This window comes from Apteryx mantelli, chromosome 9, assembly GCF_036417845.1.
Source record: "Apteryx mantelli isolate bAptMan1 chromosome 9, bAptMan1.hap1, whole genome shotgun sequence".
Lineage (NCBI taxonomy): Eukaryota > Metazoa > Chordata > Aves > Apterygiformes > Apterygidae > Apteryx > Apteryx mantelli.
Window position 1 is genome coordinate 31,156,601 of NC_089986.1, and position 26,329 is coordinate 31,182,929.

At 43.4% G+C, this 26,329-nt stretch overlaps 1 protein-coding gene across 3 annotated transcripts; it reads left to right on the plus strand.

Annotated features, from left to right (window-relative positions):
• The first annotated feature begins 66 nt into the window (after positions 1-66).
• On the plus strand, positions 67-23,709 carry UBE2G2 (ubiquitin conjugating enzyme E2 G2). Of its 3 annotated transcripts, none has more exons than XM_067302106.1 (6): positions 67-103; positions 9,893-9,928; positions 10,017-10,062; positions 16,349-16,467; positions 19,637-19,777; positions 21,713-23,709. In XM_067302106.1, exons 3-6 carry the CDS (start codon positions 10,022-10,024, stop codon positions 21,823-21,825), a joined length of 414 nt encoding a protein of 137 aa, XP_067158207.1. In that variant the 5' UTR covers positions 67-103; positions 9,893-9,928; positions 10,017-10,021; the 3' UTR covers positions 21,826-23,709. The 3 variants fall into 3 exon arrangements, with proteins under 3 accessions (XP_067158207.1, XP_067158205.1, XP_067158206.1); XM_067302104.1 differs by lacking the exon at positions 67-103 and adding an exon at positions 518-657; XM_067302105.1 differs by lacking the exon at positions 67-103 and adding an exon at positions 7,297-7,324.
• Positions 23,710-26,329: the final 2,620 nt, after the last annotated feature.

The following is a 26,329-nucleotide window of genomic DNA, read 5'->3' on the forward strand; positions in this document are numbered from 1 at the left end:
TGAAGAAAAAATCCTGTGTGCTGTTTTCTACTCTGAGAGAAGTTTACTTGGTGACTTCTGGCAGAAGTTATTCCATGTGGACTGCTTTGTTGTCTTTAGTCAGGTCAGTGCAACCTACCCTTGGCTTTTATGTGCCTAATCTGCTTTTTGGAAACATTTTTAGTGGTGGTGAACAGAGTAGTTGGCACTGAGGAGGACGAGACACACGAGGAGAAAGGCCAGGAAGGAGCACGGGCACTTTTAAAAGAGGCGCTACCTTTGTGCCTTATCTCCACGTCAGTCAATCTTCACTGCCTTAACCCCCCCTAGGTGTATCCGAGGGGGAGAGGGACCCTGTCGGTTTGAGGCTGTAACGGTCCGGGGACGGCAGCGGCCTCGAGCGCTGCCCAAACCCGAGCGGGCGGCAGGGGGCAGCGGCGCGCGCCCGGCCGCCGCTCTGCGCCTGCGCGGCCGCCGCGGCCCCGCCCCGGCCGCGGGGAGGACTCGGCCCGCACCATAGAGGAGGAGCGGCAGGCTGCCGGCCTCTCTAGGCGCCTGCCGGAAGAGCGCGGGGCTGGGCGGGGCCGGGACGCTGCGGTCGGCCCGAGGCGGGGAGCGCGGCGGCGGGCGCCACCATGGCGGGGACGGCGCTCAAGCGGCTGATGGCTGAGTACAAGCGTGAGTGCGGCGGGGACGGGGCTCGGCGGCGCCGGGCTGCTTTCGCGAGACTCGGGCTGCGCCGCAAAGCCCCGGCTCCGGGAGTCGGGAGAGCGGCGGGGGCCGGGCCGTACTGCCCCCTGCCGGCGGCTGGGCGCGGGGGGGGCTGGGGGGCCGAGACCGCCCGGGGCAGGCTGTGGAGGGGGGGGGCAGCCCTGGGGGGTTGGCTGGGTGTGGGGAGTGGCTGTGGGGCAGCAGCAGTCCCGGGGAGGGTGGCTGCGGAGCGGGAGCAGCCCGGGGGGGGTCAGAAGTACCTCTGGGAGGGTGACTGTGGGGCAGGAGCACCCCGGGGGGGGGAGGGAGTGTCTGTGGGGTGGCCGGTGCCTGTGGGGCGGGGGCAGCCGTCAGGGGGGGCTGTGGCTGAGGGGCAGGAGCAGCTCTGCTGTGGGGTAGGGGGTGGCTGTGGGGTGGGGGACAGCCTTGGGTGGGGGCTGGCCGTGGGGCAGGAGCAACCCTTGCGTTTAGCTGTGTGTTGGGGGGCGGCTGTGAGGCGGGGACAGCCCTTGCCTCTGGCTGTGGGGCAGGGGCAGCCCTGGAAGGTGGCTGAGGCGAGCGGAGGGGACTTGGGGAGAACAACCCAGGGTGGGGGGATGGCTCGAGGGAGGGAGACAGCCCCGTGGGGTGAGGACAGCGCTGAGGGGTAGTGCTGGGCCTTGGGGCCACCTCAGTCCTGGCCCCAACCTCCCTGCGGCCCCTTCTGGCACGATCCTGCTTCAAACCAAAAGGGAAACAGCGTGCAGAACCTCCCTCCCGAGCCCGGGTAGGTTTGGGGACCTGGCTGCTGAGGAGAGGGCGATGAGGCGCAGGTGAAGCAGAGAGCCGGGCAGGGCTGTGCTGTGGTCTGAGCGGGGCGCAGGCTCTGTCCCTCTGTCCGTCCGGTGGCCCGGGGGGCACCTCTCTGTGCCCGGCCAATGCTTTGCCAGCCTCCTGTCAGCTGCCCTGCTGGATCAGCAGGGCTCTGCCTGCAACCTTTATGCACATGCCGTGGTGGGGCAGGGGGATTAAATGGTGCTGAAATCTCCGAAATGTGAGTGTGAAAGAGGGAAGTGAAGAATGAATAAAACATCTTTCCTCTTTGAGTGGTTTTTTTTTTTTGGTGTTTTCAGCCACGTGCAAGTTGTTCTTGCTCTTTTCTATTTCTGCAAATCACAGGCAGATGTGGGAGACTATCCCGAGCAATGAATCTGTGTGTGAATGGTAGTGCCAACACACCGTGTTTGGCTTGGCTGGCATATGTGTTAGCTGTTTAAGCTATGAAACTGAGAGGTAGTTTAGGCACGGTTGACATGTGCCTGGAATTTCTTGGTATAGGGAGCTTAGTCATGGTGGAGGTCTGGAAATCCTGGGCAACTAGCCAAATTCTTTTATTTTTGTCAAGTTGTATTTTCCAGGTGGAACAAAATGCAGCCGGAGAAGCCTCTGTCTCATAGTTTTGTTACCTGGGAGATAATTAGATGCTTGGTTGAGAGCTTAATGGAATTGCTGCAGTTAGGAAAAGCATTTAAGCTAGAATTCGGCGATGAATGACATAGACTTGTTTGTTTGTTAAAAGTCTGTTTGAGATGTGACTTGCTGATAGAGCCCCAGCTGGAGAAATTTGCTGTGCCAAGTGACTGGTATTCTTCCTGCCAGTCCCACCAGAGGGAGCAATAAGGCTGTTTCATTTTCCTGCTTCTCTGGGCAATGTAGCACTACAGGGACTCGTCTGATTGCTGCAAGGCCAATACGGATGATCTCCTTACCTGTGCGCTTGCAAGGTGTCTGAAGGCGACTTCCTTTTGCAAGAGAGGCAGTTCTTTTTTGTTTACCTAGTCGTTTTCAGGTTTTGAAATTATGGCTTTTATATAAGGCAAGGAAGCAGAACAGGGAAAAAAAAAGAAAAGAAAAGAAAAAACAGGTTGTGAGGTAGTGTTTTTGCTAGGTGAAAGATGGCATTTGGCTGTGAGGATTGGTCTTCTGCTTCATGGTTCAGTGAAGATTATTTTCAGGGCTTCCGAGGTTGGCCAGGGATGAAGAATTGTTTCCCATGGTACCATCATTTGGAGGAAGAATTATCTTCGGTCTGTGAAAGGCAGCCGGGTGTTTTTCTAGATGTGTGCTTCCTGACACAGCAGTGTGGGTCTTCTCAGCCCATTCTGCAGTGCACATGTCTCTAAAGTTACCATCGCACAGGCATTTGGGGGGATCAGGGCCAGCATGGGATCACAGCCACACGGACTGCTGTTGCTCATGGGAATGAGCAAGCCCTGTTGGTGCCATTGTACGGGTTAAGCTTGTGCTGACACTGTGTCCTAGAAACCTGCATTTTTCTATCACCATCCAGAAGCACTGACCTAAAAGCCAGCAGCAAAAAGACCTGGCCCTGCTTTTATCTGTTCTCTTCAAGAAACCCCCTCTGTCCCCAAAAGCATTTTTGATCCTCTGTTGTCGAGCAGCTCTGAGATCTTATTGGAATGTCACATATGAATGAATTGTTCAGGGATGTAGCATCAAAAAGAATTGGACTTAATGTTAGAGGAAGGCATTACATGAATCATCCCTGAATAGTTGCTGGTGTAACTCTTATCATGAACTGAGATAACATCTTGTTTGTGATCTTGTTTTATAATTTCCCAACTTTAATCAAATATACTGCTACGAAAAATGAATGTAACCCACAATGACTAACTGTACAATACTTCTGGAGACTTGAGTTAGGGAAGTAGAGTAAACCTAAATGTTCAGTTTCTGCTGCTGTCTGGAATACCCTGTGTTATGTGTGCACTTCCAGGATTACGTTATGTTCTTTTAATGGGTGTTTTGTCAAACTGTGCTACAAAACACAGAATCAAACCTCAGGTATAACCCTTTCCTAGTATCCTACAAAAGACCAGTTGTAGCTCTTTAGAAGTTGTCCTACCTTGTAGAGATTTTCAGTGCAAATATTTTGAAAAAATAAAAATGTTTCCTAGTCTTAAGTAGATAATTCTACCTCTTTTTGCTTTTCTCTATACTAATTACGAGGCAACAGGACCATAGACTGAGACTTGGCTTTGCATGACATTTCAACTGCCTTCCTCAAGATGCTTGTTCCTTGTGCTTATGTACGTATAGTGTGGCCAGTGGCAAAAGGGCGTGGGGAAACCGAGGTAGCTTAAAGTGACCCCTTCCTCCCTGCCTCCCATGTTAGATGAAATCTGTGTTCTGTTTCACTGCGCAGCTTCACAAAAGTTTTTGCCTGCAGAGGAGACAGGCTTCAGGCAAGAGAAGGAGTTGCTTCCATTGACGGCATTGCTGATCGGTTGGTTTAAAGTGCATGTGAAACTGCAGCCTGAGATTAAGCAGCATCAGTGTTGGAGAAGACTTTAAAAACAGATGTGTTTACATATATATATGTGTGTGTGCGTGTGTCCCCACAATTATTTTCTTTATTTTTTTTTCTTTCTCTCCTTCCCTACCTCTTCCCTTTAGTTATTCCTAGTTGTGACAGAAATAGGTTGGCAATCAATGCCTTGCTGATAGGTGTATTTTGATTACCAGTTCTCTAATTCTTTCCTTATTTATTTGGTTTTAGTTTTGGCCTTTGATTTTCTGTGTGTGCGTGTGTCTGTGTTTAGATCTGTTTAGTCTTACCTTCTGTGAAAGATGCTTTACTTTATGAGGAGTTTCAACCTGTTGGAGCCCAAATGTATTATTTCCTTTGGGGAGATGCTGTGAAATCACTCTATTTTCTCTTCCTTGTGGAGAAGGAAAGGAAGATGGGTAAAAGGCTGTGGGTAGCCAGTGGAGATAGATTAATCTTTTGTCCTTGTTTAGATCTTTATTCATGTTTTTGGAGTGTGTTGATTTTTTTTGCTGTCTCATGTCTATTTTTATACACTGCCAGAACTAATTTAGGTAAAGCGTTCAAAAATAAGAAACCCGGACTTAACTCATATTAGGGCATACATTTTGGTTATTAATTCTAAATTTAGAATAATTAATAGTGTTAAAATCTGAAATTAGTCTCTCAATAGGAGCTTATACTTAGGAGAGTTAAGAGATGGAAACCCTCTTTTTACCTTTGCCACTGGCTTGCTGCATGATCTTGAAGGTATCTTGTCACTCAGTAAATTTGTAAAATTTGAAATACAGACACTTTGAAAACATTAAGTCAAATTTATAGATATGCAAGAATTACAGTTCTGTGCACTATATAGAAAAATATTTCCTTTCTGGTACAAGGAAAGAGGTGTTTGAGCTGTGGGACATAGTGCTAACAGATACTTTTAGTCCTTCTGTGCTCTCAATAATATCAGATTTAAGTATGGCAAAGAACAGTCAGAATTAAAAAAAAAAATTACTGAGAAGGCACGGACACCTTCCTTCTACAGAGCAAGTCTGGTGCTTCAGTCAGTGCTTCTTGTTCCTATCGTTGGGAGAGGGCTCGTGTGGAGCTAGAAGAAAGCTCCAGCTGGGTGGAGGGTGATTAGCTCCTCTCTCTTGGGGGGGGGGGGAGTGATGAAAGTTTATAGTAGGACTCTGCAGCTGTCACTGCTAAACCACTGCTTTGAAAATGCTCTTTTTTCCCCTAAACATAGCATTTAGGAAATGTCTCTGAAATTCAACACCAAATAAAGTAAATCATGAAGTCTATGAAAGCAGGCTGTAAAAAATAGGATTTAAAACAGAGGGTTCACTTACAAATGCTAATTCCAATAAACAGAGCGCGCAGCTGAGCCAGTTTTCCGCAGTCAGATCCAGCAGACTGAGCCTGTGCGGGGTAACCCGGTTCAGTGAGCCAGTCAGCAGTTTTTCTGTGACTTTTTCTGCTGAAGCATTTATCCCTTTGCCTATATGGTTGCTAGGTCAGATGTGAGGGATGTGGCAGGAGTGCCTAGCTGAGGACGGAGGGGAGCGCTCCCCTGTGCATACACTTCTGTGTAAGGTCACATTACCTTAGGTGTCATTGTCTGTTCTGACAATGAAATGCTGAGTCAGAGAAGAGGGAATAAAACTGGGAATTTCGTGCAGAGTAGGAAGAAAAAATTGTGGTTTTCAGCATCTTAGTCCAGACCCTGTCAGGTACTGATGCGAGTATGTGCCCCTAGTATTTCCTGAGTCTTGTGCATTTTATCACCTTGGAGATGTGCCAGACTGTTACAGTTTTTAAATGCATACTGTTGAACTTCTCTTTTAAGAATATGATCAGTCTTTTTAATTAACCCCTTTAACAAGAGGACATGTTTTCAATTCTCTCCTTTTCGCCAAGATGCAGTTGATCTGTAATGACTCCATAGTGAGCAATGAAATGAAAGGGTGGCATTGACTGTGTGTGCACCCAAAGCTGTATTGAGTTCCTGATAGCAGCACTACAGTACTGTCGGTTCTCTATTTCGTTCAGACTCAGTGTAAAAGCAAAGCTTTACTTTAAACTGTAGCTCCTGTCTTACAGGCTGAGACTTCGTTGTGTTTGGGTTTGGAAGCAAATCCCCTGACGACATGCAGCAAAACCATCCTGCAAACCAAACGAATCCAAACGAGATGCCTTGTGGAGGATGGGAAACTGGAAGCTCTGCTCCAAAAGCTCTGCAGTGCTTAACAGAGACATTCCAAATCCATGCGGGCTCCTCCAGCATGCACCTAACACACACATCTGAGTAGAAAGCTCTGCAATCCCCAAATTCCCAGTGACACCCTGAAGTGATTTTCATCATGTATTTATACATGGCCTAGTGCATTATCTGCCTTCCTTTCTGCCAACTGCAGCTCCTGCGTGTGACTCTGTTGCTCCTTTGTATTCCACAGAGACTTTTTTTCTCGTGATAGCTTTTCCCTTAACCTTTTCAACCCCCTTTTTTTTTTTTTTAGATCCCTTTTCAGTCTTTCCATTTGAACCTTTGTCCATATTGTCTGCTAGTCCTTCAGCCTCTCAAAGGTCCTTAAGAGGACATTGCTGATGACAAACCAGTTCCATGAGAAGCCTGAAAGCTTGCCTGGTGGTGTAGGATAATCAAAGGGTGGTATCAGGAGGCTGTTAATCTCATGGATCCTGTTGATTGTGACACTGGTGATTAGTGCTATGTAAAATTCAAGCATGGGAAGGTGGTGGCAGAAACAGGTTAACCACCTGATGGTAGCAGGTGGGGGAGTTGTGATGCTCTGCAGGATGATAGCTGCTCCCTTGATCCTTGTGGGGTCCCAAAGTTTCAGGTGAGGATGACAGTTGTGGTGCCAGCTCATGGCAGGAGGGCCTTTCCAGTGCCCCCTGTGTCTGAAAGCTCAGATCCAGTTGTCCCAAGGATCATGAGGTTCCACTCATCTGAGGTTTTTCTCCTGGACCTACAGTCACCAGTCAACCATGGGCAAGGAGCTGCAGCACCAAGGGCTCCTGCAAAGTCTTGCTCCTTGGAGAAAAGGGGATCTGAGGAGGTGGTTCTCAGTTTGTTCAGGCCATCTTTCTGTTGTAGCTTCAGGATCCCCTCTCATTTTCCCCTACAGCTCCTTGTGGCAGATGTTATCCACTCTCAGCATGGGGAGAGAGGTCAGGCAGCTGGTCCTGGGTGTTACCCAGAAATGGCACAAGAAAGAACAGAAATGAAGTGTCAGTGTGGGAGTCATTTAGGTGGTGGTGGCTGACACTGACATGCTGCTGTCATGAGTGAGACAGGTAAGAGGACAGCATGGCCTGGCATTTGCTACAGGGGAATAGCTTTCCCTGAGAACGTTTTAAACCATGCATGTAGTGGGGACCTTCAGTCCAGAAGGCTAAACTAAAGCTGACATGACATTAACCTGGACCGGATATAGTGGGGAAGGGAGGACTATTAGGTCTGCTGATCTGCTCCTGTTGTGCCCTATTACTTGCTGAGAAGCTGTAGAGGGACTGGATGTCTGAAGAGCCTGGGAACGGAGCAGGAAGCTCTTTGGCCTTAGCTGACTAGCTAAAATCTTCCTGCAGTGAAAGGATAAAACAAATGCTCTGATCATGTGCCTGTTGTTGCTTGCTTAAAAAAATTGGAATTCTCCTCAACATTCCTTGAAAATTGCCTCATTTTGACTTCTATTTTGGAAGCTCTGGTGAGACTAAAGCAGCTAATACCTTGCCAACTACTAGCAATTTGTGCTTTGTAGCTCTTGAAAGCTGTGCTTGCAATTTGAATTGTTCTAGGCTGATCACACACAGGGTAGGATGTGACCATGCACCTGTAAAAGGAGTTTTTCCTTCCTAAATGACTAGGTATCCTAGCAACTACTCAAAATCAGAGCTAATGTGCCCCTTCACTTCCCAGTTACTGCTTTGTCTGATCCTCAAGGATGCCAACCGCTTTTGCTTATCTTGGAGGGGAGAGATGAGCAAGGTGAGGTGGAGAATTGAACCTCCGTCTTCCTAAAACCTCTTTGCTCAGTGGGATTTCACTCTTGCTTCCTATTGCTCTGGTTTCCTTCAGGGGAGGAGAACCGTAAAGAAGACCCTTGGTCTAGCTTTCAACTGCAGGTGACGAAGAGAGGATATTGTCAGGCAACAGAGAAGGCTGCTTCATAGCTCTGCCAGTGCCGGGTCTGAAATGATGATGCTCCTTAGGTTTTCGAGTGAAATCGTGTGATATATCAGAGGGATTATTTTATAGAGACAGCCACAAGATGGAGCAAAATAGTTCCAGGAGCTCCCAAGTTTAACATCTCCCTATTTCTTTTTGAAAAACATGTATGAGAAAAGCTGTTCAAGAGACCCAGCTATCCAGCTGAAAAAAGCTGCTCTTTAATGTCATTATTCTCATATTTGGGATGTAGTCTGAAACCATGATACTGAGCTTCAATCCGTTGCTGTGCTTCTGAACTTAAATGAGGAGAGGTTTGTGCCAAAGTTAATTGCGATCTGAATGAACTGAAGAGTTTTGCGCTCTCTCCTGTCAGCGTATCTCAGTGCTTTCTAAAACCAAAAATCCCTTAACTATTTTGAGACAAGAATCTGTGCACAGTTTTGTGCAGCGTTACCCGCAGTTTTCATTTGTAACCAAATAAGCGTTAGGGTAAGCGTCTCACTCATTGGTTCCTGATCTTTTTTCATTTTCCCTGGTTATGTGTTCATGCTTGTTTACACACATGGGGATGTGCGTGGTGTTTTCTGTGATTGCTTTTTGTGTGTTTTGGGTCACTGCCTGACCACAAGCGATCGATTGGGAAACACTGTTCCGGATAAGCGCTTCTGAGCCCTTACTTAAGTTGGCCTAATTACTGTCACCTCCTCTGATCTGACACCCTTGGACCTCTGCCTGCTCACACCTCGCCTGCGGGCTGCCCTGCTCCAGCTCAGAGCTGTCTAACTAGTGTTCAGCCCCCAAATCTTTGGTGTGCCTGTGCCCAGCTGAACTTCACCTTACGAACACTACCACCCCAAGTGACTCCAGAGACTGGCAGTAAGGAAAGTTGATCCTCGTTACCCTAGATAGTAGAAAAAAAAAAGTTATTTCATCTGCATGCAGGATGCTGTGCTTCAGCAGGCTGGGAGGGAGGTACTGATGCTGAAGCTGATGGTAGCTGATGATTTGGGAATTGTATCAGCTTCCCGCAGAAACTGAGGATAGATTAATTGAAACTTGCTGTGTATGGTCATGACTGCTTTGTTTGTTTGGTCTCTTTTTTTCTTGCATTTTCCAAGCCAGGCAGAGGGAGTCAGATTAGATCCAAGGAGCACAGGTGCTTGTCAAATCTCTCTTCTGCTCCTACACATTTTTGTGTTGCATTTTGTGTTTTGAATTAAGATGCTGTCAAGGATGAATCAATGCAAAATGCTTACAGAATACAAATCTCTTTCTCTCCAGGTTGTTGAGTTTGCACCTCCGGATGCCGGGCAGTGCTCTAGGAGAAGCATGTTTCCCATGCTTTGTGGAAAGAGAGTTGTTCTTGCCTTCCTCCCAGTTTCAAATTGTTGCCCCCTGGAAAACTCATTTTAAGAGCCTGAAAAATCACAAGACCACAAACAATTTTGTTTAGAAACTTAAGTCTTGCATGAAAAAGTTAAATTGTCAGCAGTGGGAAACTAGGCCTTCTGGTTTTTAAATCTTGCCCAGTAAAACACGGCAAGGCATTCTGCCCACAGTGTTCTCAAGCTTTCTTCCATGGGTGTCTGCTCCTAGAGCCTTGGTGCTGAGCTGCGGCGATCCAAGCGCCGGCTGAAACTTTCAGACTTGGAGGTGCCTTCATGTTAACCCTCCCCGTGTTTTTTTTTTTACAGAACTGACCTTGAATCCACCAGAAGGGATAGTAGCAGGTGAGGAACCGAACAGAGTTTGTGCACTGTGGAGTTGTAGCCTTACCTGCTGGTAGCTTTAAACATTGTTTTGTTTTTTTCCCTATAGGTCCTATGAATGAAGAGAACTTCTTTGAGTGGGAAGCTCTGATTATGTGAGTTAATGCCATTTTGTATCTGAAATCAGCACTTGTAGTCTACGATTAGCTTTCAGGAGAATAAGAACGTAAAAAAGAAAATCTTAATTCTGCATAACATCGATTTTGGCTTGCCTTTGCATGGGAACTTTGTGTCCACCCCAGACTAGGAATTATATTTGGAATTTAAACTGTGGCAGGGGCATTACTGGGCTTGAGTGGTGATCTGTTGTGCTGGCCTTGTATAGATGTTATAATAAGAAACATTTGGCATGTGTAACTCTCAGATTTTACAGGAATCACCATTTGGGCTCCATTGAATTATGTTACGTGTACAAACACTGTAGGAAACAATAAATTGTTTTTAGATTACACAAACTTGTTGGGAACATTGCTCACCTGCAAATGCGGGATAGGTTTTCTCATATTCTAACTAGAACAAAATATACAGCTTACCAGTGACGGGAGAAAAAAAAAAATCAATGTCTAAAATTAGTTTACTTATTCAGATTTCTTCTAGAAAAAAGAAGGGGGATAGATCTGACAAAGTATTCAAACTTTTTAAAAAATTCTTTAAAATCTTTTAAAATTCTTTAAACTTCATGAATCAGCTGATGTTGAAAAGAGATTGTGATGCAGTAGTTTCGTGTAGAAAGCTCTGGCTCACTAGCTGTTGTGTTTTGGGAGGGTGGCAAAGACTTCTTTACAAAGCCTTCTCCTCCTCCTCCTCCTCCTCCTCCTGAGCTGATGAGTATGGTTGTTTGCAGCAGGATTTAACTTGAAAGGAGGTAATCTTCCAGACAATCTTCTTGTCCAACATCTTACAAGTCTCTTTTGGTTAACTTACTCATGATGTGCCTTTCCTTGGGAATTTTGAATGTATGAAATAGCTGGTGATTTCTTACAAATTAAAGTTCCAAATCAGTGTGGGGGTGGAAAAAAAGAGACCTTTGTCACTCAGCTCTGACAATTTATCCAAATGCCACAGTTTTATGAGTTCAAGAAGCTTCAAGAAGCTCCAGATCACTAAGTTTATCTTGAAGCTGATGATCAGTTAGAGTTACTTGAGGCGCTCGTTTGGAACTTATGTTTCAAGAATTCTGTAGTAAAAAGTGGTGGTTTACTTTCCTTTAGTCAGAGCTAGGTGGTCCCTGAACTAGCCCCTGAGGACACTGGCAGAGAATAGAGCTGGGAGCAGGTTGTGGCTGTTTCCCTGTTCGGGCTGTATCTGCTGTGGTCTTGGAGGATGTTCTGCTCAACCAGTAGTGCTGAATTACATGATTCTCGATTATCGTGCATGGAAGAACTTTCCTAGGTTGGTTTGGTTGGTAGTTCTGCTTAAAAGTGTGTTGTCTAAGGGTGAAGGATGAGCTTTCAGACTCGGTGTGGTAAAAGGATAATGGTTTAAATGCTAGAACTCTGTCTTTTGGGAGCAGGCACACAATTCAAGAGCATCAGCATATCCCCTGCTCCACACAAGCTGGCTGTATGGGTGAGCTTACTTTATAGCAAGCGCGAGGCTCTGAGTTACTTTAGGCCATGGTGAAAGGAGACCTGGACTACCAATATTTGTTTGCTGAGCAGTGTTAAGAGTTTGTAAATGCCTCTGCTGATATGCAGCAGTTTATCCTATCATAATCAGGTTGTATGTCCAAATTCTTTGCTCTGTGAGAGTACTGTAATTTCAAGAGTGTTTTTGACTAGCTGTGACTTCCAGGTAGTTCTGTCTCCTGAAGATAAACACTTAACATAGAAATAGGTGGTTAGTTCTCCAGCACCAAAGATATTGGCTGCAATGTCTAATGCTTTGTCTTCTTTCTGTAAGTGCGGTAGTTACCACTTTTTAAAGCATGACCTTCATAATGAATGGCATCTCAGTTCAGAAAGCTGTGCATTGCTTTGAGTTTAGGAATCGCAACAGATTTAATGCATTTCTTGGAATGTGGAAGGAAGTTCCTGTCTATCAGTACTTTTTCATAGCAGAGATTTTGTGGTTTATTAGAGCTTTCATGGAGGACACGCAGAAGTACTTTTATATTTAATTCATTACATGGGAAACCTGGGAAAAAATGTTTTCTATAACAAAAATTTAAACAGCAGAGGAGTGGCTTGCAAACTTGAAAGCCCTTTAAAGTGCTGAGTGTTGAGCTTGAGGTCTTTGTCAGCGTGAACTGAGGGGCGGAGGTGCTTTAATTTTGGTTTCTGTATTGTGTGTGTGTGTGTCATAATAAAATTTATATTTTAACATCTGCTAAATTTTGAAGCTGTGGTACAATAGCAACATGTTTACCCTAAACATGTTTGGTTACTTTCATCCCTTTACAAAACTCTATTAATAAAAATGTTTGAGTACATTTGGAAAGCAAGCTAAATAACTTGCTTGTATTTGACTGTGATAATCTTCTTGAATGTTTTGTAATCTCAAATGTACTGTGTGAGATTCTGGGAATGAAACAGAAGTGCAGATGAGGAAATTAAAGCAAGATCAGCCTCAGATTTGAGACAAATGAAGCATAAAAGATAAGTAAGGAGCATATTAAAGAAACAGAGAACAGAACACTTTTTTTTCTTCTCTACCCCCATTTTGTTTAAAGAAAGCACATGTAATCTCAAATAAATAAGAAAAAATGGGACCTAAGAGAGAAAAGTCCAAGATATCATCCATTTATCAATCCAGAGATAGGCTGGGTAATGTTACAGAGATTGATGTGAGAGCTTGGCTTAGAGATAAAATAATCTCTTTTAAAATAATAATGATAATTTGTATTTCCGATGTTCTCGCCTGCAGCAGTACTGCTGGATGTTGCATAAATGTTAAGGTTGTATTGACAGGCATGCATGATAGAACAGTTTTTATACTCCCAAAGTGTGTGTATTTGCCTAGATCTAGAGGTGAAAATGCAATGTGGTGGTAGTCTTTTTAAATCATGAAGGTTTAGAGCCTGATGAAAAATGCACCCCTTTGATAAGGCATCCAACAGTAGCTGAATTAGTGTATTTATGAAAACCAGATCTTTGCAACAGGGTGGTTTGTTCATGATGATAAATAGTCCCAACATGTCAAAAGAGTTCATCAAAATACCGCTTAATTTCTTAGCACTGCGTGGGGTCCAACAGCGTGTATTGTGTTGTGCAAGCTCATGAATTTAACATTCGAAGTCCAAGTGGTTTTGTCCTCTTCGGTTGGGCTTATGAACTTCAAAAGTGTTGGCTCATGCAAGTGTGTGTTGCTATTAAAGTTTATCCCCAAAAGACACAAAAACACATAATTGTTAAGAACTTTATTAGCTTAAAGGTTGCTTGAAAAATAAAAAGTTTAAATTGAAGCCATCTTATCAAAAAACCTGTCCAGAAAGATAATTAGATCTATATATAGGCTTATGACTTTTGTTTTGTTTAGCATGGAATTCCCCTTTTTGGCATCTGACGACTGTGGGTTTTGGTCTTTTTCCAGCTTCTTTTGCAAATAAGCCATTTACAAATGTACTTGAAGGTATGATTATAGAATTAACTGTCCTTATCAATTCGCTTCTCCCTCCTATTTTGGTAGACACCTGCCATCCTTTTCTTCCCCCAACTTCATAATTAATATCTAGCTCATGGAGTTCAGAATTTCTCATCTCCATGTTACGTCAGGTGTCAACAGAGTTCTTCGTAACATGATTTTCTCTGCATTCAAGTTCAGCATCCTTGTATGTAGCACTGACAGTACGGGAATAAAGAACCTTTTGTTAGCTTCCTACATTCATACAGATGTCATAGTCTCTTGGAACAATAAAGAATATGAAAGAAACAAATACGTGAACAGGAAAAAAAGGTTGACGAAAACGCTGTTCACAGGAACTGGGTCAGAATGTGATCTGAGTGTGTCAGTACCAACTACTTAATGTTTTCCCTACCCGTAATTGAACGTTACTCTTTCAGTTCCTGCTGCTTCTGAATCGTTTGTGTGGTATTGCCATTTGTAGGTGAACATCTGTGGAGGTTGAGAGGATTATTCTTAGACTACAGAAACCTACAAATTTCTTTGTGATCCTTTAGGCTGAAAAGGACTAAATGAAGTAGATGTTAATTGTGAAGGACTGTTTGGATGCTCTCCTGGGCTTTGTGCAAATCCTTAACATCTCTCACACATGGTTAGTAAACAGCTTGGTTGCCTACCAAGTCGTTTAATGCCACACATATAATGGCTGGAGGAGAAAGGACATCCCCTCCCCAATGCGTTATTTAAGTTTGTAGAGTAGCATCATGTGGGGACAAAGATGCCTCTGGAGACTGAATGCCTTCCATGTGCTAATGGCTAGTGATAGCAAGTGCTTTCTCTTTTGGGGGTATGGAAACTTTGCTTAAGGTAATGCTTGCTTAATTTGCTGAACTGTTGGCTCAGTGCTGTTCGCTCAGAGGGAAGGTTTCACTTCTGCATGGCCTGGGGTTTTTTTGGAGGAATCCTAATCAGATCTTCCATACCCTGGACTCCAACTAGCAGCTCAGATGAGATCATAGCATAAGGCATCAAGACTTTGAAAATCTGGAAGTACTTTGAAATCTCTACAGAACAGGTGGTGCAATTACAAAAGGTGCTGTGCTCTTTACCTTTTTGGCCCTGGTGATATCCTATTTGAACTGAAAGGGATGCTGTCAAGTTTGAATTTTGTGCCCTTCTGAGTGTTTTGTAGTTGCAAATGCTGTTTTGGATTAACTTTAATTATTTCTTTGAACTTGATCCCTGCAGTAACGAATGGCTAAAACAAAAGCAGTTTCCACACTTAATATAGGGCCTAAAAATGGAGCGTGTTGAGTTAACATAGCTAACAGAAGAGCCCTTAAGGCTGTGTGTTCGCTCTCAAAAGAGAGCATTAGACACCCACCAGCTTTTCAATGTGTGTATGTACATACTCTTAGAAGTTCAACAATAAGCCTTTAAAATGCAGCTGGAATTAAAATGCTTTTGAAAAAAATGCATTGAGTTTACTCTCAGATGCAGTATTGAATCTTGAATAAATAGGGGAAAGACTAGAAAGGGGACAAAAATGGTTGGGATGGTTTAGCTTTGATTCTTGCAATACAATGATGCATTTCTCTGATCTTGCATGCAAATGTCAATATTCAGGTTTAAAACACTTGTTACTTGTGTTTATGATTCTCTGAGACCTACCAGCCAAGTCTTTGGAGTCCCAGAATTTAACAGGGTGAGCCTCTTAGGTCTTTAGGTTTTGTCGGTCTCGACTTTGTTTTTCTTTAGGTTGTTGATGCACTCTTAACTCTAAGGAATCTTTGACTGTTTGCCTTAGAAATTTTATGTTCTTTCTGGCATGGAGAGTGTGTTTGTGGGTTGGGAGGTGAAAGTATGTATATATTTCTAAGCTTTATTTCCCAGACAATATAGCCCTTGTTTGAAGAGCTTTCTGCTGAATACATGAGGTTTCCTTGGCTAAGATTTTTGGTGATGAAGCTTATTTCCTGATCTTTCCAATCAGGGGAGATGATGTTTATTTTATAACTTCCAAATGGTTTATCAAGTTTGAACAAATCATGTCAAATAAACTCTTTTGCTCATCTTCCAAATGTGTTTTGTGTAGAGAGGGTAAAATAATTGTCTTTATAGTATCACTTGATTGCGCTTTGAACTAGATGACGAACACAAAAGACAATGTCAAAGCCATTTGTTCTCAGTGTGCGTTTGAGGGAGTGAAAACTGAATACCTGAAGCCTGTCAAGAAACATGTTTGTCCTATATCTAGCAATTATAGCCCCTGAGTTGTGTTTTCATTTTTACAGAACATTGCTGTATTTTTTTGCATCAGATAGTGATAAGTGTTTGTATGGTTATGTTCCATCCTGGCAGTTTGAATCTTCTTAGCTCAATTAGATGACTCCTTGCCTAATCCTTGTTTTATAAATTATTTTTGAGCTGCCGTGTTTGACATCTCTGTCTATGCAGCATAACAGTATCTTCAAAGACGCAGGAGTTCCACACCTGCCTGTGCTTTCCCTTGACGTGCAGACTCTCAAATCCTGGAACATGCCTTGGAGCCAGATACTCCAATTATATCCAAACACACCCTGCTAATTAAGCAGTGTTGTGACCTTCCTAGTAATTTAGCGTGCAAGCTTTGATTTCCCCCTTCCCTCCCCCACCCCGTATTTGGAGTTAAGTTTATGAGGTGTAGGGTAAGAGTGCGTTAACTCTTTGTCTTCTTGAGAAGATGATGATATAGCCCAAACCTAAGATGTCTCATTAGACAAGAATTTGGGTGAAAGAAATATTTAAAACTCTGGTGAATAGCTTTTTTTCTGTTTCTAGGGGTCCTGAAGACACCTGTTTTGAGTATGGTGTTTTCCCTGCCATTCTGAGCTTTCCACTCGACTATCCGCTAAGTCCTCCGAAGATGAGGTTCACGTGTGAGATGTTTCATCCAAACAGTAAGTTTGATGCAGCAGGATATTTGAGGGGAAGTGGGTTGCTTTTGCACCATAAAGAAACAACTTTTGCAGCAGGACAGCTGGTATTCCTTACCAAGAGTGGTTCATTTCCTTTCAGACCTTGAGTATGCTGTAGGAGTGTTTGGCCGTCCAGCAGTTTTGCTCTGTCTTAGGGTCATGCTCTCTCTATTACGTTAGTCTTCATATGTCTTTTGATCATAAACAGTCTAATAAAGACCCCAGCAATTTGACTGCTTTTTAAGATCTTTCCAGCAATACTTGAAACTATTGCAAAAATAGTCCAAAGATAAATGTTTTGTACATGACATGAGATTTTGTAAAATAATAGTCAGGGTAGGCTCTTCTCCGTGTTCCTCTGTGACTGGTGTTTAAGTACAGTAGGTCGGTGTATTTTTAACAAGTGAAAATCTGTTCATATTGACTAAAGTTTGGAAGTGGCTTTACTTAACAGCATGGCTTTTTCCCGTTAGATCAGGCATTTAGTAACATCTCTGATGTGATCTTTCTGAAGTACAGAGGGCTCTGTCCAAACAGCTGACAGACTCGTAGGCCTTTAAGATATTATTGGCCTTTTCTCTGCAATTCTGGTGATGACAATATCTCAACTACATTATCTTAAGGCTTTTGAGTGGAAGGAATTAAAGTAACAATGAGTATAGCTAACAAGTTTGAGCTTTGAACAGATAAAAACCCCTAAATCCCCCTTTACAATGCAGAGCTCTCTTTTCTGGCGTAGGCCTTAGTGGCATTCCTTGTAAAATTGTTACTTATTGCATCTGTTAAATCAACATTGATTCTGTAAAGATTGTTTATCATCACCCAGATTTGATGAGCTGGATCCATATTCTAGGCTATTAGGTCTCTGCAGCCTACAAGCAATAAAAGGAAAATGCTGCCCCCTTGCCTAGTGTTTCCTTCCAAGCTGACATTCCTGCACTTGCACAACACAAATCTTAATCTCAGCTGGGAATTTATTTATTTCATCCGATTCCAAGGAGTTTTGCAATTTCTTGAAGTTCCTCTGTTTTTCCCTTCTCAAACCACCACTAACACAACACAGATTCTGGCCCATTTAATCCACAAACAAGCCCATCTTTCTGTTCTCCTCTGGGGGGCACATCTGCACTGTGCAGTGTAGAACCGTGCAAAACTGCCCAAGGCAGTTTAGCATCACCTGCGTCGCTCTGATGTCTGCAGCAGTGCAGCTTGGCACCTGGAAGTGGTATGGCCACATCAGCACATTGCTCCAGCTGGACTCCTTCACCCAAACTTCTTGGCAGTACCAATCTCCATGAGCAAATCCATGTCCGTGCAGTACTGCTTTGCTTGTTCTGGGCTTGGCTTGAGGATCTCTGCTCAGAGCTGCGTTGTGTGAGCAGCCTGTGGCATCAGCAGGCAGGATGGAGTGCGGAGGAGCTCAGACTGCCTGACTGTCACGTGTTACAGAGTGTCTCTACACCTGGGCACTTCTTCCACAGAATTGGCTGGAACGTATGGGATGTTCAGCTGTCAGCTGTTTAAAGTCCCATGACTTGAGGTTGAGTTAAGGTAAATTTGAGATCACCAAAAATAGATGCTCAAACCTTTCTTCTCGGATGGGATTGAGGTGGTCTGGTTATATCCAGAAAGGCTGTAGAAATGGTGGCCATGCTGTGCTTTTTGCATTCCTTAAATGCTTACTCCATCTGTGAGAAATTGCAAGGAAATTGTTTTTTTTTTTTTTAAAAAAAATCTGCTATGCTTTCTTGCCTTTGCAGTGTTTGTGCTATGCATGGGGGGAATCGAGACACCACGGAATTCTCTTCTCTTACAATAAAATGGTTTCAATGGATTCTTTGGCTGAGATAACTTCAAAGTAGCAATTAATGAAAAGTCTTGTGTTGGCATTTAGCAACAAAATGGGAGATGTGTACTTCTTCATGCAATCAGCCTTTTCTATCTTATCTATGCTACTGTGATCCAACTGTTTTAAATGAGATACTGCATAAAAACATTAGAGTAATTTACAGGTGAAATATCTTCTACCAGTGTGTTCCTAACTTGCAGGGGAAGTGCTGATGCAGCACGTGCTGTTCATCTCTTCCAGCTATGGCTAGACCAGCTCCAATCCCCAGCCTGGGGCTGCAGGAGGGGGTGTAAATATAATAAAAGTCTTTTGGAAAACTTGCGTGTTCCCGACTTGTACAGACATTAGCTGAGTGAATGGAAGGATCTGGAAACAAGCATAACCGCTTCCAGCGGTCATTTGCGCTTTTTTTTTTTTGCTTTTTTTTTTTTTTTTTCTTTCTTCCTGGCAACAGTACAGGTTTGGTCACCAGAGGAGTAGAAGCAGTGAAAGTTCTAGGTAAAGTTGTAATTCTTTGGGACGCTGCTGAATTAGGCCACCTTCCTAAGCAGCGTTTTGACCTCCGTTGTCTTTCGGTGCTGCCTCTTCAACCTCTCTCTGGCCTCCTTATCAAGTCAAAGGAGGCCTGTCCAGCGTGTGAGAAGACTTGCACTGAGGCAGATGCTTTGCTGATGTTAAAGGTGGGAGGGGAAGACGTCTGGCTCCTTAACTGATAGCTTATCTTTTTTCTGTGCACTTTAATGCAGCTGTGAGTTTTAAGTAAAAATGGAAAAGTGTTGTGAACTCTCAGTAACGTTCAAATTGAAATCAATTATTTGTAACATACCTTTTTTCTCACCCCGCTGCAGCAGTGCAAGTTTGCTCGGTTCTTTTTCATGAACTCAGTCCAGTGAAAGACTCAAATGTGCATTCAGTGCTGTATGACTGTTACTGTTCGGTTTAAGCAGGGCTAGTCACCTACTTGGGGTATATCTGTGCATAAATAATCGGCTTGTTACACTAAACAACATCTCTTATTTTTTTCCTAAGGAACCTATCACCGATATCAAGTGATTTGAGTGCTCCTGGCAGGCTTCTGTTGGGGAAGTATGACCCTAGTTTTAAAATTACGTAATGGAAATTTTTGCTAGATTTTTTAATCTTTCCAGTTCTGTGTGCTCTTGCCTTTGGATGAAGACATTTAAAACTGGATTTAACATCAGCCGGATGAAGGCAGAGTCAGAACATTCGTCTCTGCTATGGATCTGAAGCGACCAAATGTTTCCTTTGAGTAACAATCAATCCCTTCTACTTCTTGTGCAGTTTACCCAGATGGGAGAGTTTGCATCTCTATTCTCCATGCTCCTGGCGATGATCCCATGGGATATGAGAGCAGTGCTGAGCGATGGAGTCCTGTGCAGAGCGTTGAAAAGATCCTGTTGTCAGTAGTTAGCATGCTGGCAGGTAAGGACTGGTGCTCTATTAGGAGTAACTCAGGTTGCAGTTCTTGAGGCATAGCTAGAGCTTCTCCTTGATGTTTGATTTGTTAAGCAGACAGAAGATGCTTAAACTCTGCTCTGCAGCAACCAGAGTTCCTAAAGCCATAATATTAATTTATTAATACACCAATTCTCTGAAAATAATTGAAAAAATAACAAGACTGAATTAGTAAGCAGGTGCTTCCGGGTTTGTGAGTGACTGCACTGCATTTCTTCAGCAGTAATTAAGTACATGGTGATTGTCAGGTGGTGGGTTCTGTGACTCAGCTGGCTCTCTGCTCCTGTGCAAAACCTGTGCTCAGGCTTTATAGCTGCTATGATGTCTGTTCAGCTCTTATAGGTCTTTTAGAGCTTTTGATTACCACCTCTGCTGGATTTAGCTTTAGCAGCTGAAAGGTTATCAGCTGGAACTAATCAGTATGGTAAATTGGAGTCCATGGCCCCTGTGATTCACAAACCAGCTCCCTCCATTTCTGTTTCAGTATACCAGGCTGGGAAATGTACCCCGTTCTGCCACCTTTGATTTAGAGGAAGCCTTCCTGAGAAGAGGAGTGTGGTGAACAACTTCTTGAGTAACCTCTTAAAGGGTTTTCCCTAAATCCAGCAAGGATTCAGATCAGATCTGTCACATACATCTCCTTGAAACTTGGGTCTTTTTCTGCATTCTTGATAGAGCCACCGAACTGCCTGAGGACAGAAGTGTATCCCTTATAATCAGTCTTGTGTGATAAAGGTTTAGATGTTAGAAGCAACAAAGTTGAACAGAGAGAAAGCAACAGACTCCTATGTGTTGACTGTTTTAGTTCCAGAATAGTAAGCTACTATTGGGAAGCCACCCAGATGAACATCTGAGCACTTCATTAGGCTGCCCGTGGCCTCCGAGAACTTGGCTTGTGGTACAACCTTACCTAGACTGGTTGGCTGGGGAGTCATCTGCGCTCTTGTTCTCTGACTGTGCATCTTGATTTCCCATGGCTTTTGGAGGAACTAATCCAGAATGTGAATTGTCAGCTTCTTTCCGGCTGCTGACAAACTCTCAGCTCTGGCTCTGCAGATAGTGTAAGCCTGAGCATACCAAACTGAGTGACTTACCCATCCATCCCCACTGGTGCCTTTTAATGGCAGATTATCTGCATTGTGCCAAGAAAGATGTGAGCCTAAGAAGTCTACCATGAACTGGGCTGTGGAGGATTTGGACTAGCGTGTGAAGCAGAATGGGTAGCATATGCTGTATCTTAGTGACTTGTATAATCCTGTGCCAGTTGTCCTGCTGTATGCTTACCAAGAGCCTGATAAGCCCCATGCCTCAGCTTACCTCTGTACAAAATTAAGAATTTGAGTCACAGGAGCTTAATGCACTTTGCAAAGCACTCTGAAATCCTCAGAGGAGAGATGTTGCAGAAATGAAAGGATTTTATGTTTTTTCCATAGAGCAAGCCATCCAAAAGAGTGACGGAGCCTCTTTGGGTGGCCTGGTGAGGGAGGGCTTTATGTCTGGGAAGCTGCAGGAACGGAAAAAAATATTTTGCAGGGAGCAGTTTGCACTTCTAAAAACCCTTGACAACACCACTGGTGAAGCATAGTTTTATTCTGTGTGCGTGCTGGGGCTCAGCTGCTGAGAGCGTGAACAAAATAAAACAAAATCTTACTGCTCTGCTACCTGTTTCTGCCCTAAACTCCACCTTGCTGTCATATCCTCTTGTGATCAGTGAAATAACAACTGTTTGGGGGAGCCAGTGTCTGGAACTAGATTTCCTTTAAGGGTGCTTCCGTAATCCCAAACAGAGGGAGTGTGCCAAAGCCACAGGAAAGTGGCTGTGCAGAAGCATTACTGAAAAAACGAGAGGATCTTGCTGAATTGCGTGCCTGCCCACCTGTCTTTCCATCTTTCTTGTTTCAGAGCCAAACGATGAAAGTGGAGCCAATGTAGATGCCTCCAAGATGTGGCGGGAAGACAGAGAACAATTTAACAAAATTGCCAAGCAGATTGTGCAGAAGTCACTTGGACTTTAAGCTCCCAAAGAGACTGCAATGTTTTGTATTTCTCTCCACCTGAGAAAGAGCAGTGCTGGTACCAAAAAGGCAAACTTTGCAAAACTATTGGCCTAGTTCTTGTTCATCCTGTTTTTACCATCTTTTTTTCTGCTTCCACTGCTCCAGAGAAGCCTCTAGTTCACTCACTAAATTGCGTGGCAAAGGGATTTATTACTAGGAGAAATATGGGAGCAATCCTGTTTCAAAGGCTGTTTGTTGCTACCTCACTTCGTGGTATGGGAAGCTTGAAGACTTTGCAATCTAGAGCCCACTTCGGTCAATCTGCTGTTCGAGAACAGAGCTGTTTTAGATTATCTGCTGGAAGAATTAGTTTTACATTTGTATAGGCAACATTGTATCTGGAGCACCAATAGACAGAAAATAATTCTACAAATTTTATGATGCTGGGAAAGTTAGAGATCACATTTGCAGTCAGAACTGATTTAGGTTAGCAAGAGAGGCTGTAAAACAAGGGTATAATCAGAATAGTTTAGTGTAGAAAGTGATTTTGCACCATGTAAATTTAAGAGAAGGTCTAGGTCGTTGTTGCCAGTGACTGGCTAGTGGTCTAGAATAGGCTGGTATTCCCATATTACACTGTGAATCCATATTGAGCCTTTGAGTCAGTGTTTGCTTAGAAGTCCCCCAAACTGCTGTATTATTCCATAAAGACACTCAGTATAACCTTTGGTTGCAATTAGATGTGCATTGTGCAAAGACTGGATTCTTAAACACTTTGGTCATGTTCGCCGTGGGCTAGGTCATCTGCATCCTGAAAATCCAGTGAGAAAGTGTTCACACTTTTGGGAATGTAAAATATCTCCACAGGATGTTGAGAACCTCTAGGCACTGTTGGCCTTTGCCATTAGAGCCCAGATTACCCTTTTTTTGGGTGATTGAGCAAAGACTAGCTTGATGGATTTTAAATTAACCATAGCACACTTTATGATGACTGCTCTTGCATATTTAAATTGGAGTCGGAGAAAATCTCAATTCTGCTTTCTAGAGGATGAAAAGATGCACATTTAAAACTGCAGAATGCTGCAGCCGACTTCTGGTGTGGAGGGTGCAGGATGGTGAGAAATACCAGCTGCAGTGATCAGTTTGTAAAACCGCTTCGGGGCTGCTGGTGACCTTTGTGCTTTGCAAGTGAACCTTTTGTCCGGGTCCAAATCTTCTCCAGTGTATTGCAAGCAATGACATGCACGCTGATAGCACATGGAATCAAATTTTGCTGGCTACTTGAAACAGGCTAAATTTGAGAAGGGCTTTCTTTTTCGACAAAAAGCACGCAAAGGAGTCGTACTGTGGAGAAAGCTTTACGGAGGTGCTCGTGTGCGTGTGTAGAACTTACCAGTATTTGATGGCTTGCTATCCGTGCTGCATATTCACGTGCTGCAGATCACAGTACACCATCTTTTGGTATCTCTGAAGAGTTTGTAGTGCTCTAACTTGCCGAGTTTACCTCTGTGTGCAAGTAATTCTAGCTTTGGTGCAAGGGTTGGGGTGGGGGGGACCCAACATAATTTGGGGGCAGAAAGATTATGAAATAGTATTGTACCTAACTAGTATTTCAAGGCATACAGGAAAATGTAGCGTTTATGTGCAAACTGAGAGCATTTTTGGATTGGAATAGATGGTGCGTAGCTCATGGGAGTACTACAGCCGCTTTTGGAAACAATGCTGGGAGAGGTCTGTATGCCACATGGCTTATGACTGATTAAGCAAACATGGCAAAACTGGGCTCTTTTTAAGTGCAGAGTATTTTATTCATGTGTGCTCACTCATTATCCTTATTTTATGGTGGGATTTAGTCTGTATACTGAAAATAAAGAGATTATATTTTCTCCTTTCGTAAAAGTATGCATATGTGTTTCTCTGCTTTTTTTATGGGTAAACAACTGGTCAAGAGAGTCCAATTCTGACTTGGGCCAAAGGACTGAAGGGGTTTATTCTAATGCAGTTAAAACACTGGGGATGCTTTATAGTAATGGAAGAGCTGACACAGTTGGTCAGGCTTTGCAGACAGACGTCTTGTCTCAAATGCTGACAATCACTTAATATTTCAAAGGAAAGTGTAAAAATCAAGTAGCCAACAGATGCGATGAAGTTTGCTTCTCAACAAAGGTCTTGTTATGATCTGTGTGTCTGGCCTTAGGAAGGTCTTGTTATGGTCATAGCTGAATCATGAATTTTAATATAACAGTCAAAATCTGCCAATATTAGCTCTTGGATTTGAGAAGGACAATTAGATGTCCAGCTCCTACTGAGAACTTCCATAGTCCCCAAATCTCTGTTGCTTAAAAATAAAACCATTTCTTTTTAAGTGATTGGCATGCAGTGAGTTTGCTATATCAGTTGTTTTAGGTCACTGAAGTACTTTTGCCACTGAACATTAGCCAGAAAGTTTTAAAGATGACAACGTATGTAGAGGTTCGTCTCAAAGAAATGGCTGAGAATTAAAAATTTGCCTTGTCTAGGTAACAAGAACCATCTTAAAAATGACCGTTCAGATTAGTTCCATGTCTGCGCTCTGGTGAGACCTGTAATTAGTATTTAATGTACTAACAATTGTCCCATCAGTATTCCTGCTTTATAGAGAGGCTTAAGTGGGGCAGCACAGTCAGTGCATTAGAATCCCTGTTTGTATTACCCAGAGAAGAAGGATAAAACTTCATTATTATTATTATTATTATTATTATGCCATAAAAAAAATGAATCCTATTGCACAGCACGTGTTATCTCAAAGGAGTGCTGTATAACCTGGGTCTGTGCAGAGGCCGTCAGGCCTTTCCTGCAGTGCCTGGCAGATAGCGTTGCAGGCTTTCTCTGCTAGGATTTCAGTGCTCAGGCTGCTTTTGACAACTTGAGAACATCTCTTAGAGTTCTAGCTTGTAAAGCTGCTCTTTTGATACTGTAATAGACTTCCCTCAAAGACTTAATCCTCTCCCTTCTTAAAAGATTATTCACGTTAGCAAGTTGTGTAATACTAGCTGGTAGCAACATTTTTTCTGAGCGGTTGCTTTTTCTCAGTCTGAAACAGTTGCTGTAAAACACATTCCTTGGGGAGTGTCACAACTCTACAGGTGTTATGCATGCAAGTGAAGTATTAAAGGTTAAAAAATTGCCTTTCTCTGGATTATGTTTGCTTTAGGCTTTTATACAAAAAAGTTTCAATGAAGCTGAAAAAAGGCAAACAACGTCCTCTTTAAAGCCTCTGTTTGTGTGTGTTATGCACATGCGCGCGCACACACTTTTTTTTTCTTTTTGGCAGATGGAGCAGTGTCAGAACACACACAGTGGGATGTAAGACATTCGTTAATTGTGTTTTGTGTGTGTGCATGCAAGTGGTTCTTTGAAAGTGCTAACTGCTGTACGAAAGGCGTTGGAACCACATGAAACATCTGCAGCTTAAGGGCAGAGCAATCAAGAGAGTTGTTTCCTGCTTTTTTGGGCTTGAACTGTATCATGAATGGAAGGTGGTGCACTGCCTTCAAGATGAAATGGTGAAAGCTGTGTGTCTCTGGAAGATTCTTGTTTTCTTTCTGAAGTCACATCTTAGCAAGGATGCTGTGCGATCTTTTACCTCTGTGAGAATAAAGACACATTGGGTACAAGCTGCTTGGACTCTCCGCGGGAACACAGGAGCATGATTTAGTTACTAGATTTAATTTGTGTTTATTTTCTGTTGATTGGCGCACTTTGGAATTGCTGTTAAATTTGCAAATAGTATTTTTAAATGGCTTTATGCAAATCAAATTCTTTAACAAATGAGCTGTGCAGCAAGCCCTCTAAGTTTCAAAGGATACTTCTTACCTACATAAGAGCAGCCCAATACTAGGGTGGAGTAGAAGGACAGTGCAGATGCCTATAATGCTTCTCGCTAGTGCTCCTGACCTTACGCAGTACTGCTTCTATGGTATTATCTTGTATTAATTTGGGTGTGAGCTGTGATTCTGTAATCGAATGACAAGATGGACAGAGGCAGTGCTGTGCCTATCATCACTGGCTGAATCAAGCTGTACGGTTTGTGTTTGCCTAGTCTCTCACTAGGAGTACATCTTGTCCTTCTTGAAAGGAAGAATATCCCGTCTGTCAGCCACTGCCTTAGATGCCACCAAAGGGCCCTTCGCCCACATCCGTGGTCTCAGCCTTGCATGGCCGTGGGGGCACTGTGCTGTGGGTTTTGTGCAATCTGCGCTCTGCTTGAGCGTTCGCCTCTTAAACTCTGCATCTAACTGCTACCATGATTGTACCAATGCCGTGAGGTGGAAAAAGTATTTGAAAATTACACTGCAGCTACTGTAGACATCCAGGTATGATTCCCAAACTTCATCATTGCCATATCACTGCCTCTTTTCACTTTGAACCCCAAACTGCTATCTCTGTTCCAGATTCAGCTCCAGATTCAGTTCTACCAGCACTGGTGATGAGACTGCTCAAAAAGAGGTGGGAAAATGCAAAACCAGCATCTGTGCTGCAG